Genomic DNA, 18,897 nt, shown 5'->3' on the forward strand with positions numbered 1-18,897 from the left:
TTTTGTCATTTTTTAGTGCTGCGTAATACTCCATGGTGTATAGATGCCACATTTTTTTAATCCATTCATCCATTGAAGGGCATCTGGGTTGGTTCCACAGTCTAGCTATTGTGAATTGTGCTGCTATGAACATCGATGTGGCAGTATCCCTGTAGTACGCTCTTTTAAGGTCTTCAGGGAATAGTCCAAGAAGGGTAATAGCTGGATCAAATGGTGGTTCCATTCCCAGCTTTCCCAGGAATCTCCATACTGCTTTCCAAATTGGCCAAACCAATTTGCAGTCCCACCAGCAATGTACAAGAGTACCCTTTTCCCCACATCCTCGCCAGCACTTGTTGTTGTTTGACTTCATAATGGCTGCCAATCTTACTGGAGTGAGATGGTATCTTAGGGTGGTTTTGATTTGCATTTCTCTGACTGCTAGAGATGGTGAGCATTTTTTCATGTACTTGTTGATTGATTGTATGTCCTCCTCTGAGAAGTTTCTGTTCAGGTCCTTGGCCCATTTGTTGATTGGGTTATTTGTTATCTCATTGTCTAATTTTTTTTTAGTTCTTTGTATATTCTGGATATTAGGGCTCTGTCTGAAGTGTGAGGAGTAAAGATTTGTTCCCAGGACGTAGGCTCCCTATTTACCTCTCTTATTGTTTCTTTTGCTGAGAAAAAAACTTTTTAGTTTGAGTAAGTCCCATTTGTTGATTCTAGTTATTAACTCTTGTGCTATGGGTGTCCTATTAAGGAATTTGGAGCCCGACCCCACAATATGTAGATCGGAGCCAACTTTTTCTTCTATCAGACGCAGAGTCTCTGATTTGATATCAAGGTCCTTGATCCATTTTGAGTTAACTTTTGTGCATGGTGAGATGTCATTTTGATTTATTTCTGGTTTTTGATTTGTCTTAGTTTCTCATTTGGTTGAATGTCCCTTTAGCGCAGATCCTCCCTTTACTGGTTTTCACTTTTTCCCCCCACTCTGTAGTGTAGATTTTCTAGTTGTGAATTCTTTTAATTTCTGCTTATAATGGAATGTTTTAATTTCATCTTCAAATCTGAAACTTAATTTTTCTGGATATAAGAGTCTTGTTTGGCATCCATTTGCTTTCAGAACTTGAAGTATATTATTCCTGGACCTCCTAGCTTTGGGGGTCTGGGTTGAGAAATCAGTTGAGATTGAATTGGTTTCCCCCTATAAGTAATTTGATTTTTTTTCCTCTCATAGCCTTTAAGATTTTATCTTTATTCTGTGTGTTATTCATTCTCATTATAATGTGTCTTTGTGTGGGTATTCTATATAATTTTGTATATTTGGAATCCTGCAAGACTCTTGTATTTCAAATTCCATTCCATTCTTCACATTTGGGAAATTTTCTGCTATTATATCATTGAAAATATTGTACATTCCTTTTGTTTGTACTTCTGCTCCTTCATCTGTTCCAATAACTCTTAAATTTGGTCTTTTTATGTTATCCCATAATTCTTGGATGTCCTTTTCATGGTTTCTTACCATCTTCTTCACATGTTCAATTCTACTTTCAAGACTATATATTCTGTCTTCATTGTCTGATGTTCTGTCTTCCAAGTGGTCTAGTCTGTTGGTGATGCTTTCTATTGAATTTATAATTTGCTTTACTGATTCCTTTATTTTGAGAATTTCTACCTGTTTGTTTGATTGTTTGTTTGTTTGTTTCATGATCTCTCTTTATTGAAGTGGTTTTTCATTTCCTATATTTTTCTTTGATTTTACTTCTCTGACTATCCTTTCCTTCACATATCAATTTAACTATATACAGTCGGACCTCCTTCTTGGACATTTCTTCTACTACTGTTATCAGTAGCTTCTGTTGTTGAAGAATTTGGGTTTGTTTGGAACACCTTATTTCCTTGTTTTTTCATGTTGTTATTGTTTTTCCATCTGAAAGTATGGATCTAAGGCAGGATAAATTCTACCCTGTAGACCTATAGTGTCCCTGAAGGTTTCTAGTGCTTCTCCTCTACTGGTGAGACCAATAACAACAGCACCCAGTGTACACAATATATACCCTTAAATCTGATAGCTCCCACTAAGGCATCTACTGTTTTCTCATATTTCACATAAGAATACTACAATAAAAATGCAAAACACCATCATATATCATTGTCCTCCACACACTGATGCATAAAAAACATCATATTCCAAATATGGTAGGGAGATTAGTGAAGCAGAAAATATAATAAAATGAAATAAATCTTGCTGGAAAGTCAAACTGTCTCTGTCAGTTTCGCAGCCCTGTCTCTAACGTCACTCAGGATCACCAAACCCAGATCAGCCCTCACAAACCCAGTCTCTATCCCACCAATCTGGGCTTCAGATACCTCAGGCTTGACAATGTTGCAGACCCAAGATCTCAATGCTGCTCCTACTTGCAGAGAGACCACTAGGGATACACTCATGCAAAGGAGCAACCCTGAGATACAGCAGCAAGACAAGGGCCATCAGCACTCTCAGCTGGAAAACCTCAGGCTCCTCCAATCCCACAGGCACCCCCACATTGGACCGCAGGTCCCAACTGGAGTTCCCAGTCAGAGGCTTCTGTGATGGTAAACCTGCTGGCATCCAGACCCCAGGCCCTGGCTGGTGTCCCAAAATGGGTGCAGCCACAAGCAACCAAACCTGGAATCTCTCCCAAAGCAGTCCTCTAGGCCATGGTAGCTGCAGTAGTGGTGGTGATTGTTGGCAGCAGGCAGCAGGTCAGCAGTTGCAGCGGCTGCATCGGCACCTGTGGGGACAGCGACACCAGGCAATCTCCAGGATCAGCAGCAGTGTCGGCTTCAGTTGAATTTAGGGCAGCGGTTTCTTCTGTGGCAGCAGCACCCAGAAAAAAAGGCCTCCAGATGACCTCAGGCTGGCAGCAGCGGAATCAAAGGCAGCAGTAATGGTGGTAGCAGTGCAGGTAGTGGTTGATTGACAGGAGACTTCCAGTTCAGGGGCAGTGACCTCAGAGGTAGGAAGAAGGTAACCAAGGCCCAAGGTCTTTCCCAGAGAAGAGACCTCCAGGCATGGCACCAGCATCTGCAGCAGCCTCTTGGTATACTTTTTAAGGTTAAAATATTTTCATTTAACAAAAGGAATGGCTGGGGCAAGGGGCATAGTTCAGTGGTAGAGCACGTATTTAGCATGCTTGAGGCCCTGGGCCAATCCCCAGCACAGGAGAATGTGCGAGCACGTGCGTGCTCTCTCTCACACACACACACACACACACACACACACACACCTTTGTTACCTCCCATTAGCCACTATTAATATCTATATTAGTCATGTTTTCCTATTTGTTGGTGCCTATTTGCCAAGATCACAGGCCTAGAGGACTGCTCTCATCTTTATATGGTTATCTTCTCTGACAATCTGTGTGATTTCTCCACACTCCTGACTTCTTCACCATCCTTTTGTCCAGTATTCCTTCCCCTCAGGGCTGTATGCTCGTTCTTAATACAAGAAAATCAGGTGAACTAATCCTTGCTAACTTCTTCCTAAATATGTTGTTAAATCTTCAGTAAGTATTATGTAACCAAATACAGTAAATCGTAGCTTAATTCCAGAGAGATTTCATAATGTGATCAAAAAGAAGTGGCATTGATTTTACCATAATCTGCATTTCTTAGTAGACTTGGTCACATCTGACTAGCTTCTCACTTGCATATAGAATTCCAGAAGGTCTTAATGGGGTACCTCCCTTATGAGTCTGCTGAATGAGAAGACATCTGTTAGGCTGGTTATATAGAAGGACTTACGTGAAGATGACTCCATGCTTACACTCTTGGCTTGTTACATCATCTCATTCTGAATATTTGTATATTCCTTTAATGAGCAAGCAGCATTATCTTTAAAATTCATTCAATCTATTATGAGATAACTATTATTAATGTTCACTTTATAAAGCATAAAACTAGGATTAGGGAGAAAATGCACTCCACACTCTTTTTTTTTTTTTTTCACTTTGCTTCCATATGTTGAACCCTTGAATCCACTCCTAATTCTAATTCTGTGAGTACTTACTTAGTATACATCATAGTCCCCAGTCTTGCCCCAGTTGTGTAATGGCATGTTTGAAAGCCTACAAAAAAATTCTTGTGTGTTATTATTTCTATGAGTTTTCAATTTATACAAATAATTGTGCCCAGAAGTATTAACAACAATCAGAAGTATAAATTAGTTCAATTTTTTAATTTTAAAAAGAAGCATATTCCAGTAAAAAAAAATCCACTGAAGCTTTATAGCTGTCACTAGGATAGGAATAGTAAAGATAGCAACATATATATTATGCTAGCTTAGCAAAGAGAAAAAAAATAATTTGTATAGTTGAATGAACGTGAGAATATTATGAATTGAAGTATACTATATGGTACATAAATGGTGTAAGTGGCATGTATATTGAACATCTTATAATTACATTAAGAATTTAATTGTACTATAATCTGTTTTTTGCAACTGACCTATACATTGGATTCCATACAATATAATGAAGTTCATTCTATATTAATCAAAAACCTTGGTGCATAAAAGGACCTAATACATCAACAAAACCAGTCTCCTCTCTTTAGAGGTGAGGGCTTGCAGATAAATTAGGGTGAAATGTGTAGCACAGTGCCTGATGGCTTGTCGGTACAGCACTGGAGCTCTGGTGTCTTGTTTTCCCAGAAGTGGAGATGATCCTCTGCCCAACTGTGAATACCATACAGTAATATAGAAGAAATCATAGAGGGAGGTGACTTTGACTGCTCCAGCATCACTAAAGAGTATTCTGATTAATCAAATAGTCCATATAGCATGAGCCATACACAAAATTTTATTTTTCAAAGAATTTGATTTTTTTTCCAAAAAATTCAACTTTTCAATTGAATATGCATAACAGAAACTAAATGATACATAACAATCTTATGAAGAATTTAAAAGATTCCATGATATCTCAGCATTAGTGGAGCTTTAGAGTTTCAGTTATAAGCCAACCACTTTGAGCCCTGACTTCATCTGTCTAGCTATGTCATCTTAGGCATATAATTTTACTGCCTTCTGCAGTGTTCACAGTTACATCATAATAGTAAACTGTACGCAGGTACTCAGCATAGGGATGTTGATATGATTAGTTAATTTATACACAGTAGACACTTAGAATACTTCTTATCATACAAAAGAAGCATGGTAAATATTTTTAATTATTTCTGCAGTTAACATCAATTTTAGACATTGTGTAGACAATGTAGATGCTTGATATGTTTTTAGAATCACTTCAGGGCATGCTCTGAAAGATGTTTATTACTAGTTGTGATAGCAACATATTTAAACATACATCACTTGCCTCTTTTTATTAAAAAAAATAAAATAACCTAAAATATTATTGACTGTTTGTTGCTCGAATGTCAAATGACTGAGTGGACATTAATTTCATCTATGTGGATATGCCAGCCTATGTAACCCATATGTGTGTTAAACATACAGTTTAAACTGCCTTGTAGATCAATTTTCAACCTGTTGCCTCTCCTTGAACTCTTACTGAAACAAGGACAATTTATCTGCTATTAATGAATAATAACTTTTCATTCTGCTTTGTTTCAGCTAACCCGTGGAGCTGTCACAATAAAAGCAACAACCATGATATTTTGCAAGATCAATGCAGTGACAAAGAATTGCAAACCACTTGTAAGGATATATGATAGTGTAAACACAATGAAATAATATATATTTGGTCCTTGGCATTTGTGTATAAAGTAATAATCATTTTTTAGTCAGAATGGTTTGTATAATTATAAAATACAATTTTCCTTGTATTCCAGGATTTAGATTTACAATTATGCTGAAATGAAAGCATCTTCAGGGACAACTATAATGGAATGGAAGCATCTTTTGGGAAAGTTATGCTTTAAGTTGTTAACCAAAATTTATATAATATCTAACATCAGTAATATTAGGCATAGGCTACAAAATTGAATTTATTTTCTCCTTTATGATTTTCTATTGATTTCATTGGCTTTTAGAAATAATTATCAAAAATAATTTTTCAAACACACACCCCTCTTTTAATTTAAATAAACATTGGTCACTTTATGTAGTTTTTCTACCAATAAGAATAATCAACAAACAGCTAACTTGGTACTTTTTGTTTGCTTTTTGCCCTTATATAATATCATATCCTTTGTCTACAGGGCCTCATTCTGAAGGCTAGACTCCCTTGCAAACATTGCAAGTAAAAAGTATATTGCTAACTGCTCAGATTTGTCTGAGTTTCATTTGACTTAAGGATAGGAATTTATGTATCCACTTGCCTCTAACTATTAAAAATTACTAATCATACCAAATAACAGCTGACATTTACTTAAAAATGAATGCCTTCACAATGTTAATTTTTTGTTTGTTTGTTGTTTAGGAAAAAATATATTTAGTTATTTAGGCTCAGTTTAAATTAAAGATAACTAGAGCTCTTTCTTGATTGAGAAAGGATCAACTCATGCATAATCCTTTCTAGTTACAGATCTACCAAACAGACTTTTAAAATATTAATTTATGGTATACTCAAGCTAGAACAGTCTCTTCTTTATTTATCAAATCTGTGATGTTTGATTTATACCTGATATAAATAGTTCAGGAATATTTCTGCTTTTCACATGACCCTTTCTATTTCTTTTCCAAATTTACTCCCTTCCCTCAAAAAAGCATTGCATTTTGCCAATATTGCATTTGTGTAGATGACTGAAAAAAAGGAAAGCGAGATACAGAGAAAAGAGTGAGAAATGAAAGACAGAGACCAAGCAGAGATACACACCAAAGTTTATTTGTCAGAGCTGACAAATAAAGGCATATATCTCCATAGACCGAGAGAGAAGACAGGCTTGGGGTTAGGGATTTTTATGGGGCAGGCTCAGGGATTAGAGCCAGGTGGGTCCTAATACTGGTGGTTAAGGGTGGGGTTGGTATGAGGGAGTGGTAAGCCTTTCTCACAAATGTCCTTGGGCAGGAAAGAGAGATTTTTCTTTAAATGGAAGCTGTCACTTAAGATGGCCATCCAGATGCTAAACAGGGACCTTATAATGATAGTAAATACGATAATATAAATATATTTTCTAAGATGCTCTTATTCATCTTTTATTAATGATAAACCCATCACATTGAAAATTGAAACTAAAAAAGCCTATTATACATGTGTTCATCAACATAAAAAATTTGTCTTCTCCTAGTTCACAAAATATAATATTTTAAGTACCTACAAAACTAAATACTAAAGAATAGATTGATATGTTTACTTATATGTATAACTGGTACACTGTGTTACAGAACTGGAAATGAGACAATGAAAAAGGTATACTTCAAGCCAAGGAATTATTCAGAAGTTTAGAGTATCCCTGAACTATAAATGAACATCAATGTCTTTATTTATTGTTTTTTGTCTGTTTGTTTATTTTCTTCAGTTTTTAAATTCTGAGACCTTTAGTTTTTACCACCAGTGAGAAATAAAAAGTCCTTTTGAACTAAAATTGACAAAAGCCTTTATATTTCTATTGGTCTGTATAACCCATCAATGTTTTTAAACATTTAAAATCTCTTTTACTGAAAAAAATGATGCATATAAAATTTGAAAGATTTACATAAAAATATGAGTCAAATTTACATGTATTGATAATCCTACCACACAGAAATGATAATCAAATTAATCACTCATATAATTTTCACCCTGTGATCAGAATTCAGCCCTAGAGATTATGAGAACCAGAGTTAATAATTGAGTATATTAGCTTTCTTTCAAAATTTAAATATGGATGAAATCTGGTTTATATAAAAAATACAAGGAAGCCCTAAATGAACAATAAAACTACCTAAAGGGGACATCACAAGCCACAATATCCTTTATATACTGCTTATAATGTACATTCAGCATCAGGAAATACTGCTTAAAAGGACATTTTATTGAACTAGCTAGGTAATTCATGAAGGATGGTAGTTTAGGATCCAAATCTAGAAAGTGGTAGCAGATGCCCTCCGTAGTAGGACTGTTTAGGTGTTGGTCACAGAGTGGTGTTGTTTCCATAGGAGCAGAGTTTATGGATTCTCTGAAGTGAAAGAAAATCAAAATAAAGTGCAGGCAAAAAACCAAGAAGCCTTGAACAGTTAATTTAAGGCCACAAAATACACTAATAAATGTGTCCATTATTCCATGGCAGGTTAAGTCCTAAGTGAACTAATCTTTAATGCTGGGAGCTAAGAACAAACAATGTCAAGTAAGCGGATTTACCCTCAGGTTTTTCTTGGTGTTTTTCATTTGTTTTTGGTTTTGGTAGTTGGAAATGTATTTGTGAGAGGAAAGATCTCAGGTTGAGGCATTGTGTCAAGAAGACACTACTGTAAATAAAAAATAGCTCTGGCCATAAAAATAATCCAGTGCCTACTTGATGAAGAGTCTCCATATAAATGCAAACATAAGTGGAGACTGCCAAGTTGTTACGTACTAGAGAATGCCTGCTGATTTGCTTTTCCTACATGTACAGTGGTTCCAGAATAAAATCTTACTGCATTCAAAAAATCTTTTTTAAAACATGGAAAAATAGACACTTAATTTCTCGTTTAAAGTGACTCTTTTTCACAGATGTGTCTGTAGATAAATAGTGTGAGAAATACCAAGTCTGGTGGTCCATTTTCAGAATATAGTATTCAGCCTTAATTGGATCCAATTGTAGCCCTTCCCTTTTGCAGGACCTAATTCTAAACCTTAGCCAATCACGTGGATTGTAACTCCAAACTTCCCAATCAGAGTGAAGGGCAGCGCTGCCATTAGGTCAGACTAAAGCTGGCAGACTGCTTGGCCAGGTGTGTTTGCTAGCCAGGTTCCTGAAATACAGCCTTTGGCAGAAGTTTTGCCTTGCCCACCAGCTTTCCAGCACGTATTTGATTTCTTACTGCACCTAGTTATTTCTAAAAACAGACTCATGATTCTGACTTTCATAAACACCATAAATTCAGTGGCAGATCCCACAAGCCCAGTCTCCCTGTATGAAGGTGTTTTTCCTGAGCACCTCTTGATTTTGTTCAGTAAGATCACATATTGCTTCTTTCTGTTAGTCCACAGAAAGTTCTCAATAAATATTTTCAGTGAATAGTGAGTTAAAGGAGGATATAGAGAACACACTGACTCACCAAAATAAGTTCCTTAGTGACAATCTGCAGGAACCAAATCCTCTCTAAAGCAAAAAAAAATGAGAAAGAAACCAGGAAGCTCACAAAATCAAAGATTAGAAACCCAAAGGTCAGGATACATATCCCACCAAGTCACCTGATGTCAATGAATCATTTTGCATAACTCCCCCATGATTTTTTTAAATTCCTGATTTCCAAAAAAAAAAAAAAAACAATTCAATTGACAAAAGTCAAACTCACAGTCTTTAAATGCCAAGGTGGAAGGAGGTAAGAAGGAGGAGCTAGAGAAGCAGAAGGTGGCATTGGAGGAGGGCAAGCGGCAGAAATTTGCATCTGGTTTCCAGAGATTAATTGCCAGGCAGTTGGCCTCTTAGGAATATGCAGCTGAAATGAAAGAGAAGTCACCGAAACTAGGTGTGGCCATGAGCAAGCTGCTTTTCAAAGATAAGGTGGGAACTGAAGGGCTTCCTGGAAAACATAACAGATCTTTACTTTTTTTTTTTTTTCCTTTCTAGAACTTGGTCTCATTCCTTACCACATTTTATCAGTATACCTCAGCTTGGTGAGCTTAGGCATTAATAAGTCTTCCGAGTAAGCATTTGATAGCATTTTTAACATTCACAGGCACCTGAAACTTACCAAGCTCTTTACATGTGCTAACTATAATAATCCTTTGAACAGTCCAGCATGGTAGTTTTTTCTCCTTTTTTCTTCTCCATAAAATGACCACCAGTTTGTTCCACCATACACTCCCCACTTCCATCCACATACCCACTAGAGACCAACGCAGTAGATCTGCTCAGTCTTTGACTAAAGCCTCTAAAACTGTGAACCAAAATAAACTTTCTTTCTTATAAGTTAATTGTCTCTGGTATTTCATTATTGTGATGGCAAGCTGACTAATACAAAGGGATATTGTGTGGGTTAGGAGAACAGAACTTGTGGAAAGAGTGTTTCAATTAGAGGGAAAATCATGCACAAGGATCTAAATTAAACAGCTCTTTTCCAGGTAATACATGATAAAGCATATGAAAGTCTACATTCAGAATAAAGGCAACAAACCTGATCTCCTCCAAATGAACAGACTGAAGTCAAATCCCTCAACAACCCTATCACCTACCCAGATAGAAACTTCTGTCCTCCGTGTGCTGAGTGATTACTGAGCTGATGAAAGTGTCACATAGAAACTGTGATGTAATTGATCTTGTGTTACTTTACCACTTCAATTTATTTGAGCCACATTGATTTTGTTTAGAATGTTCTTGCTCTGTATTATTTTTTACTTGGTTTTCAAAAACACTTGTATAGTTTATTAATATAAATACTTAAAGTCTATGACTTGCTGGAGTTCTCATGAAGGCTCTTTAGACCACTACAAAAGAAGAAATCAAGTATCAATGTCCATGGAAGTTTTCAGAGTTAGGGTTTTGAGTCCACCCGTGCTGTGCCTATTATAAAGAACAATGGAAACAGCCATTTTTTTCAAGTCTTTAGATTGTACATTTATGAAATTTCAGGGATCATTTAATCCTAATATCTTCTGTTCCATTGTAGGAAAATGTACCAGAAAGACACACAAACACACGCACACACACACACACACAAAAAAAAAAAAAAAAAAAAAAAACACACATTTGCTGTTATTTTTTTTAAATAAACATTTATTATGTTGTAGTATCTAGCCTACGGGTCATTTGTATCTCTCTTCTACATATTTTGTATAGAATCGTTTGGAAATAGGCATTAGTGAAAGGAATTTTATTTCACTGCTAGCTCTAAGTTCTCAAACACAGCGTATTATGCTATGAGGGCAATTTCAGATTAGAGACTGGAATCTCTCCATCCATTTAGTAGTTTTGAATTGCTTATTATCTTATTTACACCATCAGGATAATAGATCCACTATGTACTTGCTCATATTCCTTCTCTCCTTTTTTAAGACTAAAATGTATATCCCAATGCATTCGTGTAAGTGTGTATATATTTGTTTATTTGTAAATACATTTGAGTAAATCAGAGTAAGAAGTCAAAAAATATTGTGTTAAATAAACAAAACTGCTTTTTACAGTGTTATCTATTCCCCATTGCCAGTGAGATACTATTCAACAACTGGCATCCTGCAAATTGAATATAAGACCCTAAACAATTGAGCCCAGCTGAGAGTACAGCTTTAGATTCACTCCTCCACTTCTCACCTGTGCTCCAGCTTTGTTTAACTCATCCATATTCCTCAAGCATGCCATGTTCTTCGAAGACCTGTGCTGTTCCTGCTACCAAAGATTCATTGCTTTTTTACTTTCCATATCAATATCACCTCACATGTTAGTAGTCTTGGCCCAAAGCAAAGTGTATTAAAGTTGTTAGTCTCTATAATAATTTATGCTCTCTAGTACTTTTACAACCACTATTATATTACGTATGTTACAGGTAAGATTACCATCTGCTATATTTATGTTCTCTAGTACTTTTATAACCACCATTCACAGTAATTTATTCACAAATGTACATAAGAGTAGACCTTTTACTATTTGTCTTTCTACCACCATTTCCTTATATTTCTGCCTTCCTAATTTCAAATTTCCTCTTCATAGTTCTGTTCTATATTTTGCTTAAATTTGAGTCTCTTATACATCCGTGTGTAGTGTCTGGGATGTTATAAGCACTTAGGAAAGTTCTATTGCATTAGGTTAAATAGAATTCTAGGCACTTGTGCAATAGACCATTTTTATTAGTGCCATATAGTTATACATAATATTCAAGTTAAATTTGACATGAGTAAACATGCATGAAATGTAATTTGCTCCATTTTAGTTCTTTTTCCCCTCTCTTACTCCCTCCCCCTGTTCACCTTCCTTTACTTACTGAATCTACCTTTTATTTATTTATACTTTTTTTAAAGTGGTGCTTTTTAGCTATACATAAGGTGAAATTCAAGGTAATATATTCACATAAGTACATAACAGTAGACCTTTTGATGTGTCCCAATCCACATTAACATAGAATAGTCCTGACTTCTTCCAATCTATAATGTATGTTCTTCAAACCAACATTCAAAATAATAATTAGATTACAGAGCATAATTTTCTAATGCAGGGGGCATTTTAATCAGCATTGCCCTTTTTCTTTCTTGTGATGTCATCAGGGTGCCTTGAACATACAGCCTAATTTCACACAGAGCTCAGCCCTCTGTTCTTATCAACCTCTTGCAGTCTATGAAAGCCTCAGTGTGTCTCTGTCCCTTGCCACAAACATGAGGTTCAGTTTTCCTCTCATGGCCTTAGGCCTGGAGGTGGCTATGATTGTTTTATTTGGATTATTTGCAGAGTATGAGACGGGTCATACTATGATATACCAACCCAATACCACCCAGATAACAAAATCGGAGAGATTCTTCCAGTTATATCCTCGTGAGTAGGCAATTTACTTCATATTATTTGTTTTGGGGTTCTTTGAGTTCTCAGAATGGGAAATCTTTGAATACTATAATACTGTAAGCTCTTGAGCTCCTTGTAGAATATGGGACAGTTGCAAGTGCTGAGAGTATTGTGCTTTTCTCCTGGGGCACTTGATCTTCTTCTCTCCATGATTACGATGTTTGTTAAAATCTGTGTCTATTCAATGTCAGAACAAGAAGCTGAAAATTAAAATAATTGATCAGTTTTTTGTGTTGCTTACCACTGCCAGAAGACTGTCTTTGTCCCTTGAATTAGCTACTCTTTCCATAAATAATAAAAATATTAAACCCCCTCACCATGACCACAAAGAGGTTGAAGGTAACTTTGTAGGAGAGAGAATGGAAACAAAATGGAGTGATAGGAAAGGAATTCTGGGCCCCAGGTAGAGTCCTAAGGTGTGAGAAGGGGTATTTACGATGAAAGAGGAAATTTCTGAAATTCAGTTGAAGGGGATACACAAGGTTTTATAATATTTGAAAGAAAAGAATTTTGTTCCTTTGAGATAAAAAGGAAATTGTGAACACCTGACACATGATAAAAGCAGAATCCTTCTCTGGTAATAGTGACTGAGGAGAAACTGGGTTTTAAGCATGGAAGGGCAGGCTATGAAACAGTTAACAATGGTAACTACTCTTCACTCAGTGCTTATTATGAGCCATGCATACTCATTAGCTTGCTGACCAGAAAGGGAGATGATAGTCATTATTACATAGATGGTTTATTTTTTTAATAAGGTTCAAGTAATTTAAATTTTAATTATTTAAATTAGTAGCAAAGCTTATTATAATTTATAGTGTGTTTAAGCTGTTTAAAAACAATACCTGTGTTTTCATTTATATGTTTTCTGATGGAGTTAATAACATGGGGAGTCCCATGTAGAAATTAGGACCTAGAGTTACTTAGAAAAAATACAAAATTGAAAGTTAAGAGTATATTAGGACCATAGGTCAGAGACTCAGACTCTAAATCTAGTTGCCCTTACACTGTGTAGATAACTAAGAGGGCTCTTGACTAAATAAACTTTATAATTTTCAGGTTTAAAGAGCAATAGAAAAAAATCAGAATCATGCTCAACTCTGTATGCTTAGGTATATTTTATTTATTCATTCATTTATTCATTAAATAAATATATTAAGTATCAAATATGTGCTCTAGCAAATTTATTCAAAGAGAAAAGAAATACAGTACATTAATTGTAAAACCTCACTGGCTAGAACAGATAGCAAAAAGATGAAATAAAATATAATAAGCAAAATGCCAAAAATATGATCTAAGATTGTTACTCAAATAAAATTATATTGAAACCTTAATAATTTTTGTCACACAAACTAAACTTTCTAAGTCCCAAGTCTAATCTCCTAAGTAACATTTTAATTCAGAATTTGAAATAAAAGATAATGCTAAGTGAAGCTAGACAATCCCAAAAAACCAAATGCCAAATGTTTTCTCTGATATAAGGAGGCTGATTCATAGTGGGATAGGGAGAGGGAGCATGGGAGGAATAGATGAACTCTAGATAGTGCAGAGGGATGGGAGGGGAAGGGAGCCAGTATGGGGTTATAAATGATGGTGGAATGTGATTGTCATTATTATCCAAAGTACATGTATGAAGACACGAATTGGTGTGAATATACTTTGTATACAACCAGAGATATGAAAAAATGTGCTCTATATATGTAATACGAATTGTAATGCATTTCACTGTAATATATTAATTTTAAAAAGACCAATGATAAAAAACGTTACCAAATTAAAGGGAAGTTACTAAAGATCTCAAGATCTGCCGTTCAGCGTGTTTATGATAATGGATACTGTATTGCAAGCTTATAATTTACTAGGAGAATAAATCTGTAATCTTCTGACTATATACACTTACACATACTTGCAGTGATAACTACGTAGAAGTCATGGACATGTTGATTAGCTTTATTATGATGATCATTTCACAATGTACATACATATCAAAATGTACAAGGTACACTTTAAATATATATAATGTTTATAATAATGTTTATATATCAATTATATCTTAAAACAGTTGTTTTACACATATATTCTAACAGTCACAACTCTATTACTTGTAGGGAATATATAAATTCCTTCATTTTATAATTTGTTAAGAAAATAGTTATTAAGTTCCTACTTCTTGTCAAGAACTTCTAAGGCTTTAGGTCCTAGGCAGTGACTAAAACAGGCAAAATGGGCAAAACCCATACTGTTGTGAAGTATAGTTTCCGTGGGGCAAAGGGGTGTGTGTGTGAGTGTGTATGCCTTGGCTATAAATGAAACAGGATTAGGAAAACTAATGCAACAGGACAAGGATATCTTTTCAACCTTTCTCATCCAGGGTAATATGAGAGATCTAAGTCCTAATATTCTTGAGTGCAATTAATTAAATTGTCTCCTGTGCATCTGGAATGATACTCATATGAGAAAAAATGAATTTGCGTGCACATTTAAATATGTAGATGTACACATTTAGATGGTAGTAAGATGCCACAAAGTAAAATTTTCACAAGGCAGCCTTCATCCATTCAAAATGTTGCTCATTTTCTCATCTATACACAATACTCTCCGCTGTAAGAGTGACTCCCAAGACCTAAAATCCTAGATCATTCTAACATTTCTGCTCAGCTACATACGCTATTCTTGTTTAACATATCTTGTAGAATAGTCTGAGAAACTACATTATTGTGGTTCAACATATATTTTTCCTACATTTGAAACAATTATACAAAGATTATGTAACAGCATAAGTCATTGGAGAACAAATTGTTAATATTCATTATTAGAAAAAAAATGTTCAAGTCAAATCAGCAAACATTTCAGGTGCCTACCTAGTGCCATGCAAGTGTTCCAAGTGCAGAGATTCAAGTATAGTGAGAAAGCTCCTTTTATGTCTTAAGAAATCCAATGTATTACAATAGTTCTCAGTTGCAGGTTGGTGAAAGTTTGGGGTTTTTTTGTTTGTTTGTTTTTTGCAAATAGGTATAATTACTTATATTTTACTTGCTTTAAAGTGGATACCAGTTTGTTCTCCCCAACCCTGCCAACTTATATTCTGCTATGCTTCTTTGAATAGAAGAAAAGAAACAGTGTTATGTGATCCTTGATTTGCACACATTCCTATGCACAACTGTGGAAATGTGATGTAATCTGAATATCATGCTTCATATTATGAATGACCTCTGAGATACTCACTTGAGAAGCTAGCTATGTCCTTTGGCTTCTGTGTACCTGCAAAAGTGTTGATCATTCTATTGAGTCAAAGAATTTGACAAGAACTGAAGCCTGAGTTAATCTTTACTAACACATAAACAAATCAGAGAAAACTAGAGCTGAAAGAGAAGACCCTTTGAGGATCCTTTACATCCTATTAGAAACTGCACAAATGTTGGGTCATTAGTATGTAAGGGACATTAAAACCATGTCAGTGATCTATTCATACTCTTGTTACACTAAAATCCCTTGGTATATTCATTCACTTTCAGTGGATCATGTACCTGTGTGTAATTTTGTAATATTGTTCATTGTTGATTTGAAACCTATTGACTCACTGAGTTATACAGATCTTCCATGTGTTAACACATTGCATTACAAAATGTCAAAAAAAGTATTTGTTAATACCACCAACAATCTCACCAGAAAAGTATTAAGAAGTAAATAACAGAAACTTGATAAGCTTGTAGTGACAAATTTTTTTGAAATTCGAATTTTTTAAAAACTCAGAAGATTTCATGGCAACAAATACTGTCAATTATTTTAAATGATTGGCAATTTCATTTTATCCATTTTGTAAAAAGTATCTGCCAAATACCCAAATCTGAAATCATTTTTCCACATTTTTATTGGTATATTATAATAATAATAGTGAAACTTGTTGTTCCATATTCATAAATACAGATAATATAAAAGTGAAATTTGGTCAGTATTGGCCCCCAGTATTTCTCCTTCTCCTCCTCTCCTCCTTCCTTTTCTCTACTTTACAGATCTCCCTTCAATTTTCATGAGATCCCCCATCTTTATTTCCTTTTTCCTCTCTAGCTTCCACATATGAGAAAAACACACAACTCTTTCTACCACGCGGCCAGCGCAATGGTTTCATTAATGAGGTTCTTGGCATAAAAGTTAGCTAGCGAGATCGAAATAAACACACAGACTCAGTTACCTTTTTCTATGACCAGGTCCGAGACGGCTCCCCTCTCTGGTTCCCTCCTCTAACCGCCCAGCAGGGCAGCAAGGATTACTCAGGGCTAGCAGGAGAGAGAGAGAGAGAGCACGCCAGGGAGTAGCCTTTTATTGGGGAGCAAGAAATTCAGGGGATAATTCCATCCAATGAAGGTTGAAGGGGGAGCCGCACTCCAAGGTCAGGGTCAGTGATTGGGCCTCCGGGGTCAGTGGTCAGTTACACCCCCACACGGACAGGTTCTCTCATCAGGAGAGGGCCGGGAAAGCTCCGACACAGCCAGAGCGCCTCAGACCCTAACCGGGAGTCACCCAGTCACGTGTGAGAATGGCTTCCGACATATTCCCCCTTTCTTTTCGCAAAAATGAGGCGGCGGTTTACTCTCTGGAGTTTCTGCATTTTTGTTCTGAAGACTCGCCATCCTACAATTACAACGCAATAAAGAATTAGCAGCAAAGAGAATAATCCAATAATGTACCAGGCCGAGTGTTTGAGAATATTTCCAGGGTTGAATCCATTTAACTCCTTCAATATTTGGTTAGCCAAAGAAGAAGGATCTGAAAAATCAGCTCTATTATTTTGAATGTCTTGGATATGGTGATGAAGTTCCAGAATATCCAAGCTATTATTACTATTTTGCCAAATACCTAACAAATGGTTTTTAACCTTCTCCCAATCCCAGAGAGAAGCATTGTACTTGGCAGCTGTAACACACACATACTTATAATTAGCATGGCATTTAAGCCTTTCTTTAAATTTTAAGGCTGAAAGTTCATTACCTATGTCAATAACAGTTGCCTCTAAGGCGTTTAATTTAGTTTCAATCTTTTCATCAATATTTACTTGATTACGCAGAGCCTTGGAAGTATTTTGAGCTAAATTATTAAGAAATTTTGCATGCTGAATATTCTGAGACAATGTCAGAGACGCAGAGACAGTTGATGCAATAAAAGAGACTAGCGCCAAAACACCAACAATTATAACTCCAATAGCACGTTTAGGTCTTGCCAGCTGGGCATGAATTTGCTGTAAGACTTGTAAACCAGCATCAGCATACCATGGCTCTGAAATATTAGCAGGTAATAAAACGAAAGCGGGCTGATGAAGTATCAGCACTCCTTTTCCTCCATTATACCTAGTAATACAATTGGTTAGGTTACATTTTTTACAAGTAACAATATATCTGTCATCTATCCATTTAACTTTTACATTTCCAATAATTAAAACATAAGGAGATTGGACACAAGCTCGTAAGCCATAGCAAGATCCCTCTTTACAGTTCTTGCCAATAAATCTTGGTAAGGGTTTGTCTGTAAAATGTAAGAATTCTGAGGCAGCAATTAAACGCCAAATATCTTTTTGAACACCACCTTTACTATAAGTCAAAATATTACTAACAAATCCTGCAGGTGTCATAGCAGAATTTTTTTGTAATTGTCTCTTATCAATTTTTGGAGACCAGTCTAAAATATACCCACTATCTTTAGACACCTTATGTTGTACAGGAAAGGGATTTATACAATCCATCCATTTAGGAAAGGTGCCAATCTCAATTGTAGAACTATTTGGACAGTGGTGTATCTGTGGAGGTTTTGCAGAAATGACTGGCTTATTATGGGAAAGTCCCATCTTAATTACTGATCTAGTATTAGGTTTTAAATCTCCATAAATAGAATTATTTGTCAGTCTAGGTCTACCAATCGCTGTCTTTTCTTCGAATGATACTTTCAGACAGCCAGCATGTTTATCGTGGGACCAACACAAGGGTAATTGGGCACTATAGCCAGAATAATTAAATCTAGTCACATGATTGGGAGTAATATGAGTATCTGTAAATCCTCCCATCATGAATGAGTCATTAGTAAATACTGGAATAGATTCTCCAGTCCACACAGCTGGGTGTACCAGGGGTGGATCTGGGAAATATGTCCAGTAAGTGTCTACTTGATCCCCCTTTACCTGACAGCCCAGTAGGGCAATTACTGTTGCTACCATCATCATTGGGGTCCTGTTTTCTCCTAGGTCTCGAAGTATTCGGGAAGCCTGGGTTGTTAGCTTCTTCACGTCTTTCCATGAAATCAGCTTTTTGGCTGGGTCAA

General features: G+C 35.9%; 1 protein-coding gene across 1 annotated transcript in view; it reads left to right on the forward strand.

Annotated features, from left to right (window-relative positions):
• Positions 1-12,407: 12,407 nt before the first annotated feature.
• The window catches only part of Rhag (Rh associated glycoprotein), a 32,931-nt gene continuing 26,441 nt past the window's right edge, over positions 12,408-18,897 (forward strand). Inside the window, exon 1 of the mRNA XM_076859498.2 lies at positions 12,408-12,564. Coding sequence (XP_076715613.1) covers positions 12,408-12,564 — 157 coding nt within the window. The remainder of the gene's footprint in view (positions 12,565-18,897) is intronic.

Source organism: Callospermophilus lateralis, chromosome 6 (assembly GCF_048772815.1).
Source record: "Callospermophilus lateralis isolate mCalLat2 chromosome 6, mCalLat2.hap1, whole genome shotgun sequence".
In the NCBI taxonomy this organism is placed as follows: Eukaryota; Metazoa; Chordata; class Mammalia; order Rodentia; family Sciuridae; genus Callospermophilus; species Callospermophilus lateralis.